Raw genomic sequence first — 12,092 nt, 5'->3', positions numbered from 1 at the left:
ATGCTCGATTCGAAGATGAGCTTTTTCAAGCAAATCAAAGCAGCAGCAGACAGAGGGCCCTATATCAACCAGGAGACGTCTCCTTATGGGAGCAACGCAGCCGGTTCTTCTCTATGGCGCGGAGGTATGGGCTGATGCCCTTGACAAGGAGGTATGTCGTAAACGCCTTGCTCAAGTGCAGAGGCGAGGAGCTTTGCGAGTGGCGTCTGCTTATCGCAATGTTTCCGAACCGGCTGTGATGGTGATCGCGGGAATGATCTCCGTTGCTTTCCTTGCCAAGTAGCGCAAAGCTATCTACCGCCGTAAGGGCGAAAACTTAAGAGAGGCGGTTGCCCGGGAAGAACGTCAACGCACCCTTACCGAGTGGCAACTTTCTTGGCAAAATGTGCCAAGAGGCAGATGGACTGTGCGGCTCATCGACAAATTATACCCATGGTTGAACAGAACGCACGGTGAGATTGATTACTTCCTTACCCGGTGCTCAGAGGTGGCGGCGAGGGAGATGGGGCGGCAACCCTATCGGCCAAACCAAAAACCAAGTGGGCGAGGAGAACCTCCATAGTGGTGGCACCGGGAGACGCTGTAATCACTTTGGTTTGTCGGCCGTGATTCAGTAGGCGAATGCTCCAAAGACCTAATCAGGGCGATCAGACCCGAGTCTGCACGGGGAGTCATCTGAAGTGGCATGTTGGTCACGAAACCTTACCAGGGGTATACTGGTACCATGGGAACCGGGAAAGCCCCTGGACTCACATACTTCGGGTGAACTCCTGTTGTATGTGAGTACAGCTCGATTATTTGCGGTTGGCCCCCCTAGTGGGAGTTTCATGGTGCTTGTGGTTGTACTCAAGCGAGAAGAGACCTTCGGGCCTCGACGTGGTGTTGCGTATCAACACGGGTGCCGTACTACATAGTTCGGTAGAGATTTAGGTAATTCTTGCATCCACCAGTATGAATGCTAAGCCATGCACTTGGTATAGACTGGTACCGTTGTTGCTTGTCTCAGCGGGGCTTTGATTGTGGTCACAAAATCAATCCGTGTCAGTCTTACCTGCACAGGGTTGGGAAGGCGCGATCTCCTCGTTGTGTGTTCTGCAATAGAGTGGCGGACGATGCTGAACACATCTTTTTCTCTTGCGAGATGGGGGACGGCCTCCGCCAGCAGCTTTATGCAGACGCGGAGGAGCTCTCTCCAGATAACATTGTCAGAGAGATTATGAAGAGCGCTAGCAGCTGGAATCATATTGCGCATTATCTTCGGGCTCTTTTTATTACGAAGAAGATTGAACTCGACCGACGGAGGGATCGGACGGTAAGGGGTTCCCTGAACTAACAACAACTTCCTTCCTCCCCTCCCCGTTCGTTGGTGAAAGAAATTCCTTGACTTGAAGGCTCCCAAAGCCGGGAGAACGGGAGGTCTAGCCCGAAGTAATGTGTCAAACGGTTCCAGGCTAGTTCCCTGATGACAGGGAGGTGTTTAGTTGGTAGTCCGCCAGCGTGCTGTTGCGGGAGTCTAGCAATCTGTACGTAAACGCATTCACCTACCCTACTCCCAACAAAAAAAAAAAAAATATCAGTACTAAACGGAAACGAATTTCATTAGAAAATAAAGTAACGATTTTAGGTGAGTGTAAGAATGGAACGATTTGGGCACTTTCTCATGGTACATGGCTATGCACTCTGCGTTTGCGAGGCAAGTTTAGAAATATAAGCCTCATAGATGTTGACGCCCCTACAGAGGAGAATGTAGAGTTGGAGAAGGATACCTTTTACGAGGCAGTTAAGCGAACCCTCGAAGTCTGTCCCAAGTATGATATCAAAATCATACTTGGAGATTTCAACAGTGAAGTAGGGACGGAGCCCGTATTCAGGCGATACGTTGGTTCCCATAGCTTACATAGGGATACCAATGATAATGGACTGCGGATTATTCAGTTAGCAGTATCGCACGAAATGGTTGTTCGAAGTACCTGGTTTGGGGGGAAAGCGGTCCACAAGCATACATGGGCCTCTCCAGACGGGACCAACTTCAACCAAACTGACCATGTGCTGTATAAACCCCGCCACTTTGATGAATGCCAGAACATATAGGGTGGCCAATATAGACTCGGACCACTATCTCGTTGCTCTGAGCTCGAATTACAACACCACCTAGAATCCCCTCTGACAATCAGGTAAGAGTGAACACCGAAGCCATTCACAATACATCCCTCCGCGACACCTATAAGAGGGAAATGGATGCCGCAATAACCGAAGTCAACAGAGATCCTGGAAATGAAGCATCAACAAATGATCTTCACAATCACCTGAAGAACGTTATCATAAATACGGCCACAAACATACTTGACCCCAGCCTCAAGAAAAGTCGGAATGGCTGGCAAATATCCTAAGGATTTTTGCTATACTCCGATACCCAACACATTTTTTGGTCCGTCGAGCTGGATACGGCATTTGGAGAAATAGAATTTTTACGCTTCATTGTGAATATCTGCATTAGAATCGACCCATTTTGAGTGGATCATCGGAGCTTCGAAGCAAATCCTAAAAATGACTTAGGGTTTTACAACACACCACTTCGTTGACACCCTTGCAACTAGCTCGAACTTAATAGCAGCATTTTGTTAAGCAGGAACTTCTGCAGCATATCGAACCAAAGTTCTAACTACGCGCTTAGAGGTTTCAATACAATACGTCATTCTGAGAGCCAACCAGCAGCGGAACGGATTCGGCCATCAACATCCTCCAGAAGCGCAATCTGGAGGAGTTCCTCAAGGTCATATCGAACTTCAAGAAGGATGCTAAGACTCGACACAGTGAGCTTTACATTCAAGCAAAACTGGAAGTACTCAGTCGAAAATGGAAGACTTTCGAGGACAACCATCTTTCAGCCAAACAGAACTTGGCTCAAACTAAGGAACTTTTGCAGCAGTATATAACGGAATACGAATAAGCCGAGGCTGAATACGACGTGCATAGCATCAAATTTGCGGAAAGATTGTTGGAGTTCAAGAAGTGAACGGGACACGCTAACGATTCAGCAGATGGAACTTTACAAGCAGCAGAACCAGATACGGTCAGACTAAATCGGATTAAGGTCCCAACGTTCGAGGGAACTTGCTCAGATTGGATTTCATTCAGAGACCTCTTCTCCACGTCAACGGAAGACTCTCCGAGATACAGAAGCTCCAGTAGAGAGGAGAGAGGAGAGGGGAGTGAGGGGAGGGGAGTGAGGAGAGGGAAGAGAGGTGAGAGGAGAGAGGAGTGAGAAGGAAGGAGGGAGGAGGGAGGAGGGAGGAGGGAGGAGGGAGGAGGGAGCAGGGAGCAGGGAGCAGGGAGCAGGGAGCAGGGAGCAGGGAGCAGGGAGCAGGGAGCAGGGAGCAGGGAGCAGGGAGCAGGGAGCAGGGAGCAGGGAGCAGGGAGCAGGGAGCAGGGAGCAGGGAGCAGGGAGCAGGGAGCAGGGAGCAGGGAGCAGGGAGCAGGGAGCAGGGAGCAGGGAGCAGGGAGCAGGGAGCAGGGAGCAGGGAGCAGGGAGCAGGGAGGAGGGAGGAGGGAGGAGGGAGGAGGGAGGAGGGAGGAGGGAGGAGGGAGGAGGGAGGAGGGAGGAGGGAGGAGGGAGGAGGGAGGAGGGAGGAGGGAGGAGGGAGGAGGGAGGAGGGAGGAGGGAGGAGGGAGGAGGGAGGAGGGAGGAGGGAGGAGGGAGGAGGGAGGAGGGAGGAGGGAGGAGGGAGGAGGGAGGAGGGAGGAGGGAGGAGGGAGGAGGGAGGAGGGAGGAGGGAGGAGGGAGGAGGGAGGAGGGAGGAGGGAGGAGGGAGGAGGGAGGAGGGAGGAGGGAGGAGGGAGGAGGGAGGAGGGAGGAGGGAGGAGGGAGGAGGGAGGAGGGAGGAGGGAGGAGGGAGGAGGGAGGAGGGAGGAGAGGAGAGAGGAGAGAGGAGAGAGGAGAGTGGAGAGAGGAGTGAGGAGAGAGAAGAGATAAGAGAGGGTATCTGTGAAGGGAGACGCGTCGTAGCAAATTAAGCATCTTAATATGTCAGATGACAACTATTTCGCAGCTTGGGATCTCTTGACGAAGAGATACGACAACAATCGCATTATTGCCCAGTCACTTTTGGCCCAGTTTTGGAACATGAAAACTGTGGTAAACGCCGAAGGCATCAAAAAAATGATTGATACGACCAACGAGCTGGATCACGAATTTCCAAAACTTGGAAGTTGACCCATTCGAGGCAGTCATGATGTTCATTCTGCAGAGCAACTTGTGCCTAAGTTAGAGGCGTTCTTTGAATTTCTGGGAACTCAGTACCATGTCATTGAAGAAGTGAACAAGTGTTCCTCCTCTAAAAAATCCAGTAAAATTGGGACACATAATGTTACCCATAACGAACACGAAAAGTGCAGATTGTGTAAATTAGGCCACAGGCGATACAAGTGCCCGACGTTCCAAGGGTACACCCTAGACAAGTGGAGAGAATTTATTAAAACAAGCAACTTGCGCTTCAATCACATGCGTGCGCATCGAATGTATGAATGCACATTGAAGGCAGCGTGTAAAACTTGCGGAAATAAACACCATTCTATTCTGCATCCTACGACTATTGACAAGTCTGAAGCTCCAAATAAGTCAAACATGAACCATTCTGACTAGTTCAAGAGCAACCTCGTGAATCAGGAAAACAGATGGACGGTGCTATTGGCAACCGCAATAATTTAGCCACGCAATACCAACGGCGACTTCATCAAACTGCCCGCGCTAATAGAACAAGGCTCTCAGAATTCCCTCATTACGGAATACCCCCTCCCCACGTACTCGAGGAGGGTGATCAGACCCGAGTCTGCAAGGAACTCATCTGAAGTGGCTCTGCCACGAAGCCTCACCGGAGGTTATCTGGTACCATGGGAACCGGGATGGCCCTCTGAGAGCATATGCTCCAGGAGAATTCCTGGAGGATGTGCTCTCGGCCCAGTTATTTGCGGTTGGCCCCCTAGTGGGAGTTTCATGGTGGGCGTGGTTATGCCTACATCGCGGCAGAGCTCCTCGGAGCTCAAGTGTGGAGCTGCGCTGTACAACTCGGGCGCCGTACCCCTTAGTTGCGGCAGAGATGTTAGATAGGTATGAATGCTGAGCCTGCACTCAGTATAAACCAGGACCGCTATGCTTGCATGGCGGGGCTCTGATTGTCGTCACAAAATCAATCCGCGTTCGAAGAGGACCGTGGGATTAAGCCTTAATGGCAGGTACTCACGTTAAACCCCCAGGACTTTCATTACGGAATACCCGGCGAATTTATTGGGGTTGAAATGAGAACGTGCCTCAGTGGCCATAACGGGAATTGGAAGCGTAATCAGCAAATGTAGAGGACAAGTATCCATAACCATGAAGGAAAAGTGGTCAAATGGTGAAATCGGTATCATTGCATTAATCATTGATACAATCACGAAGCCTCTTCCTTGTACGGCGATACGTAAGGATGGTGACATTGGGCTGACCCGCGCAGACCTAGCTGACTCAGATTACAGGACTAAGGGTAGAATTGATGTAATCCTAGGCGCGGATATATACAGAGACATTCTATTGGACAGAATTACTCACGGAACCCCAACGGCACAAAAAACAAAGATCGGATGGATTATCTTTGGTCCGATAACAGCTCCACCAGCAGACAATATTAGCATCAGTTTTGTAAATACGAACCATTTGGACAAAAAATAGAGCAATTCTGAATTCAGGAAAAGGTAATTTCCCGTCCGATTCACCAAAAGCTTAATTTATGATCACCATATCTAGTAGAGTCTGAGCTTCCAAATGGTATGGTAGTCCGGGGGTCTGGGTGCCGGAAAAATTTCCGAAATTTCGACGAATCTTGGGAAAAACTTTAAACGCTTATATCTCCGTTAATAGTGAGAATTTCGCAAAAAGGAGCTTAATTTGTGATCACCACATTTGGTAGAGGGTCTGAGCTTCAAGGGGGGCTGTAGGGGTGGCGTAAATGGTGTAGAGGTTGGAAGGTCTGGGTGCCGGAAAAATCTCCGAAATTCCGACGTATCTTGGGATTCCCTCGGCCTTCAGCATGAACAAGAAATCGAAGGTCAGCCCGAGCCCAGATAGCAGCGGTGCCTGATAAGTCGTGGTCCCTGTTTCGGTATTGCTCGCTAATTAGCACTAGATCAGCATTTACTTGGGCAGCGAACTGTGCTAGCAACTGGTAAGCGGTTGCATTCCGGTGGGTGTTAATTTGTAAAATGCGGATCATGCCATTCGCACCCTAGTCCTTTCCATGTTGTCCTCCTGTCCGGTCCCTTGCAAGCTGCTGACGTGTTTCCATAGTCCAGACACCTGCAGCACTTGGTGGCGATTATCCACATTCGTACCCTAGAGAGCATATGGGCTCTAGGCTAGAAACAAGAGCCTTCTCCCCCAATATCTCCTTGACCGCTTCGCAGAACGTACTCTTGCTAGTCGTCTTCGGGCCCAGTTCGAGGAGGACTCCGCCACTCCTCGTTTTCTGTATAGAAGCCACCTCTGCTCCGTTGTCTTCGGGTTTCATCCTGTAGCGGATTTCACTAAGGACTTCCGCAAATGTCTTGTCTTCCGTCGGCTTAATGAGCAGAGCCGACGGTCTAGTCCTTCTTCGTTTCCTCGTCTTTTCGCCACACTTGGTGATATTATCAGCATCTGACGTCGCATCCTCCTCCCAGCTCTCTTTTTGGGAGGTGCCATCTTTGGCCAGGCTTCCACATCCTTCTTGGGGTTTTGACAACCTCTCCCCGGAATCATGGCGTGGTGATTCTTCCCCGGTTTCTCCTCTCCCGAGTTTTTACTGGGTGTTACTAGTGTTGCTTGGCTTACTTTATCGCCCGATGCCTTCACTCCTCTTGCCTCCTGTATTAGTCGAGCACCAACGAACCAGAGTGTCCAGGTTATTCTGAAGAAAAACACAGTCCATAGGCGACAATATAGCGGAAAACAGCTTAAGGTCGTCTGCATAGAGCAAACAGGGACAAGTAAGGAGAGGAGGAAGGTCGTTAATAAAAAACAAAAATAGCAAAGGACCTAGAACAGACCCCTGTGGGACGCCAGAAGAGGGGGAGAAGGAGCGGGAAGTGCAGCCGTCAAAAGAGACGCGGCACGATCGGTTGGAAAGGTAAGAGGCAAGCCATAAAACACACTACTGTTTGGGAACGTTTAGGGACGAGAGTTTGGAAGTATCTTGTGATTTACAGTGTCGAAGGCTTTCGCGAAGTCAGTGTAAATGGTATGCACTTCTTGCCGTGAATTTAGACATTTGGCGACAAAGTTAGTAAAGTCAAGCAGGTTGGAGGCAGTGGACCTACGTTTAACGAAGCCGTGTTGTTCTTTCACTATGTGTTGGCCAAAGTGGACGGACAACCAGTCGCTGACATATCTTTCCAGGATTTTGGAACAGGAGGAGAGGAGGGAAATGGGACGGTAATTCTCGGCAAGCGAACGATCGCCACTTTTGTGAATGGGGATAATGAGAGCCTCTTTCCACAAGCTGGGAAAATGATTCTCTTCAAGGCTTTTGTTGAAAATAAGAGATAGGGGAAGGGAGATGGACTTACCAGTTTTGATCAAAAAGAGGTTTGGAAGACCATCGTAGCTAGGTCCGACCTTGGCATCAAGTTCGCCAATGAGGTATTCGACAAGGATAGGGGTAAGAAGGGGAATGGTAGACGATACGGGGCAAGCTACATCTACTATCGGGAGGGATTCGGAGGAAGGAGGAGGAATATAGACTGACGAAAAGTAGCGGCAGAGTAAATCACAAGATAGTTGAGGGGAGTTAGCTGAGAAGCCAGAGAATTTAATGGACGGAGGGGATAACTGGGCAGGGCAGCGGGAGTTGCGATTGTGGGACCAGAAAGGTTTCAGATTTCCGCGCTTTAGTGTGTCTTTCACGCTGGACAAATATTCGTGTCTGGACTTACGTATTATGGATTTGACCGAGGAACGAAGGGATTTGAAAAAAACTAAGTCAGCAACGTTTCTAGAAGACAGGAACTTCTTTCTCGCAGTTTGTTTTTGACGTAGTTTTTTGTGAATTTCAGTGGTGAACCAGACGGGGTAAGAGCGTAAGCACTTAGGAGAGGAGGGAACGTAACAAGGAAGAAGATCAGATAAAATGGTATAAAAAGTGTTGAGTGCTTGGTCACATGTAAATGGAGAGAGCAGGGGGACCCAGTTGATTGACGCCAGGGCTGAGTTCAGACCTTCGAAGTTCGCCTTACGAAAGTTGAACTTGGTAGACTTGCGAGCGACAGGAGAGTGGAGTCGGGATATCTGAACATCGAACTCGAGAGCAGGATGATGGGCGTCAGGGGCAACGTAAGACGTAGCATGAAGGGATTGGGAAAGATAACGTACAGGAAGGTTAGAGAGGACAAGATCAAGAGTGCGATCTAAGTGGTTTCTGGAAAGGTTAAATTGGAGGGCCCCACAGGTGTACATGAAAGTGGATAGAGGAAGGGAAGGGTGGGTCGATTTATTAGGGAGAGAGGGAAGGCCAGGAGTAACGGGCCAGGAGAGCATAGGAAGATTAAAGTCACCACAGAGGATGAAAGGAAGTGAGGGAAACAAAACGGTTAGGGCCTCTGATAATCTGTCGAAGAAATCCTCGTACAGAGAAGGCGGGTTTAGGCAGGGAAAATATACACACGATATGATAAAGGGACATACATTTGGCGGAAGGACACGTATGGTAACAGAATCGTAGGAGGAGGAAAAGATGATTTCGGCACGGAGAGGGGACTAACAGCTATTAGGGCACCTCCGCCAGTTGTCTTGCCAAGCGCAACGCAGTCTCTGTCACAACGAAAGACGGAGTAACCTTCGAGGAGCTCAGAATCTAAAATCCTGTCATCCAGCCAGGTTTCAGAAATGCAGATGACATGATGTTGGAAAGCTAAGGCAGACATTTTGACAGCTCTGACAGCTTGGTCCTTAGACCCCTAAAATAGTGTATAGTTATTGGAATCATTCAAGTTCGGCGAGGCAGGCGGGCGTTATGCATATGGCGCCCTCCCCCAAATTGCATGATTGAACTACTTTTTTTTTTTAATTTCCTCTATCCGAACCCCGAAAGTGTTCCAGGCTGAGGACAATCCTACTTTTTCTTTTCCTCTCGATGGTCTAGCATTTTAATCCTCTAGACAAGCGACCATTTTCTTAAAATTCTCAATAATTACGGAGATAAGGGCTTTTCAAATTTGGGAATTGGGATAACATTTTTGGATAAATCTTTTTTAATTTTCTTTTTAAGTGGAAGTTATGGTTTCCTTATACCAAAAAGGGGCAGTAAATCTAATCTGAATCGTGTTTGACACTTTTGTGATTTATTTATCTTTTAATTTTTTTTCTTTTCTTGATAAAAAAAATTGAAACAACATAATCATATTTCAAATATTATAAATACAAATAAATAACGAATATATGTAGAGATATAAAAGATGAAATAACTTTTGTTATAATTAATATATAAATATGAATTGTTATTTTCCGTTTAATTTTGAATTATATATTTTAAAAAAATGTAAGAATGATTTCAACATTTGAATAGATTTTGAATAAAATTATTTTGGTAATTTTTGTTTTATTTAAACAAATTTTAGTATTAAAATAAAATGCAATTTATTATATTATTTCTCTGGATATTCTTTTAAATTTTTGAATAATTCCTCTCTTACTAAAAAATTGCACTTTATTCAACTAATATTACGAGAATTAATTAAACATTAAAATCCTTCGTTTTGAAGATATATTAAGAAAGGTTTTGTTTTACACAAAACCTTAGTAACGACTAACGGCAGAGGCTGATTTTCAAGTGAAATTATTGTTATCATGCGTTTTCTCCGCCATTTTTTAGCCAAACTGTTTACTGAAAATAAAGACAATATCATTTTCATGCTTTTCTTGCTTTTCTTATATTTTAAAAGATACCCACCACAAACCGATTAACTTGGACCCGAGGCCTTGTTGGAGTATTCGCGGTCTCTCGCAATGATTCGAATTTTGCACGTAACCTGAAGCGTGTTTAAAAAACCAAAATATTGTGTAGCACAAATTAATTAGGATATAAAATATATATATATGGAAAGAGAAACCCATTCACAGAGGTCATATAAAAAATTTGTTGTTGTCAGGCATTGACATCGAAGCTTCCAACAAATGGGGTTGACAAATGGTGGTGGTCAAAGGGTAGTAAAGGTCCCAGGGCGAAATGTGGATTGGTACCCACGATGGAGCATAAAACCTGGGAAATGCCTGCTGAACCAACACCAACAGCTCTACTACCAAACCCTATCTCCACCTCCACGTGGTGACCGGTGGGAGCTCTTTCTTAACGAAAACTTGGGTTCTTAGCAAGAAAAAATGCGAACTCTTGGCCGCGTTCGAGAGAAGAATCCTCCGAAGAATTTTTGGCTCCCTACATGAGGATGGACTATTCCGTAGCCTACACAATGACGAAATCTATGAGCGATACCATGACCGTCCGGTTGTGGATAAAATCCGGCTCAATAGGTTACGGTGGGCGGGTCACTTAATCCGTATGGATGAGGATGATCCCACCCGGAAAGTGTATAAGGGCAATATCTAAGGTAGAAAAAGAAGACGAGGCAGACCCTGCCTAAGATGGAGCGATGGCGTAGGTCAGGACGCCATACAGCTTTTAGGGATATCGAATTGGTGGACCTCGGCGCAAAACCGGGATGTCTAGAGTTCCTTATTAAGGCAGGCCTAGACCGGATGCCGGGTGTTGCGCCGTTGATGATGATGATGAAATGGTGTACTTTTCTATGAGACCGAAGCATTCCTAACTTCAATTCAGGATGCTTCGCTCCCAACAAAAAATTATAAACGGTACATTCTTCACGACTCCTCAATCACCAACTCCAGTTGTAGGTTATGCAACTGTGAAGAGGAGACCATCCAGCACATAACATCTGCATCTGCAGGATGTTGAGCGGTACCGAGTACACCAATCGTCATAACTCCCTCTGCAAGATTCTCCATCAAAACCTTGCGTTGAAGTATAACTTGGTGGCAACCTATCATCCTTACTATAAGTATACTCCGCAGAGAATCTTGGAAAATGATTGGGTCAAACTATTGTGGGATCACACTATTGCCACCGACCATATTGTTAATCATAGCAGACCCGATCTAGTCCTGCTTCTGAAGGAAGAACGAGTGTGCTTTATAATCTATGTAGCCGTACCGTTGGACCGGAACACTGTTGAAAAACAGCACGAAAAAATCCCGAACTACGGCCCCTTGGCAGACGATACGAAGCAGACTTGGAGACTACAAAAGATCGAAGTAGTCCCAGTAGTAATTTCAGCGACGAGATTAGTCCCGCAGAACTTACATAAAGCGCTGAAAACGCTCGATCCGCCGGATTTCGTAGCCAACATTTGTCAAGCACTAACGACGTCACCCCCCGAAGAAGTAACACCAAATTTCGAGGACTGGACAGCAGCTGTCCTTGGAAAATACGGAAAGCATCGTGACGTAATCAACCCCCGGAATGGCGTAAATAGGCGACATGAAAATCCCAACACCGTCCAACCACCGTCATCCGGACGGTGTCGAAGAGCGTGGGAATATAAGGAGACGCAAACGGCGCCTCAGGAAAAATTTTAAGGAGGCCGCCCAGAGGCTGCTGGATGGTAAGTCTCTAAATACGATCACCAGGACGCCCGAGCACCCCCAAATAAGGTCACACTACCAACAATTATTCAGTGCAGCGCAATGGACGTCAATTCCGATCACAGACAGAAAACGAGATACAGTTTTATACCAACCAATTACCGGAGATGCAAAAAGCGGTTATCCTTGCAACCTGTGCTATAGTCCGAAGAGTCCTGTCCGGTAGCAATCTGACTTAATGGGTTTCAGTCTTTATCCGCACTGTCTTCGATATAAGATCCATGTCTCTGTAGTGTAGAACCTCCGCGTCATTGGCTAAAGTGTTTGCGACAATCGGGATGTAGTAATACATTTTCGCATGGTCGCCACACACTTTGCGTTAAAACGCATCATCGCTGTGATGCGGGCCTTTGGATGTTGCCTTCAGCCC

The 12,092-nt window shown here is 47.2% G+C and overlaps 1 protein-coding gene across 3 annotated transcripts in view; it reads right to left on the bottom strand.

Annotated features, from left to right (window-relative positions):
- Positions 1 to 9,326: 9,326 nt before the first annotated feature.
- The window catches only part of LOC119660933 (intracellular protein transport protein USO1), a 73,888-nt gene continuing 71,122 nt past the window's right edge, over positions 9,327 to 12,092 (bottom strand). For all 3 annotated transcript variants that reach the window (XM_038069924.1, XM_038069922.1, XM_038069923.1), the window contains 2 exons: positions 9,957 to 10,035; positions 9,327 to 9,890 (listed from right to left, as the gene is read on the bottom strand). In XM_038069924.1, coding sequence (XP_037925852.1) covers positions 9,888 to 9,890; positions 9,957 to 10,035 — 82 coding nt within the window. In that variant the 3' untranslated portion in view covers positions 9,327 to 9,887. The remainder of the gene's footprint in view (positions 9,891 to 9,956; positions 10,036 to 12,092) is intronic.

Source organism: Hermetia illucens, chromosome 7, assembly GCF_905115235.1.
Source record: "Hermetia illucens chromosome 7, iHerIll2.2.curated.20191125, whole genome shotgun sequence".
Classification (NCBI taxonomy): Eukaryota; Metazoa; Arthropoda; class Insecta; order Diptera; family Stratiomyidae; genus Hermetia; species Hermetia illucens.
Note: the sequence above shows the minus strand (reverse complement) of the source record. Positions and strands in the feature narration are given on the sequence as shown.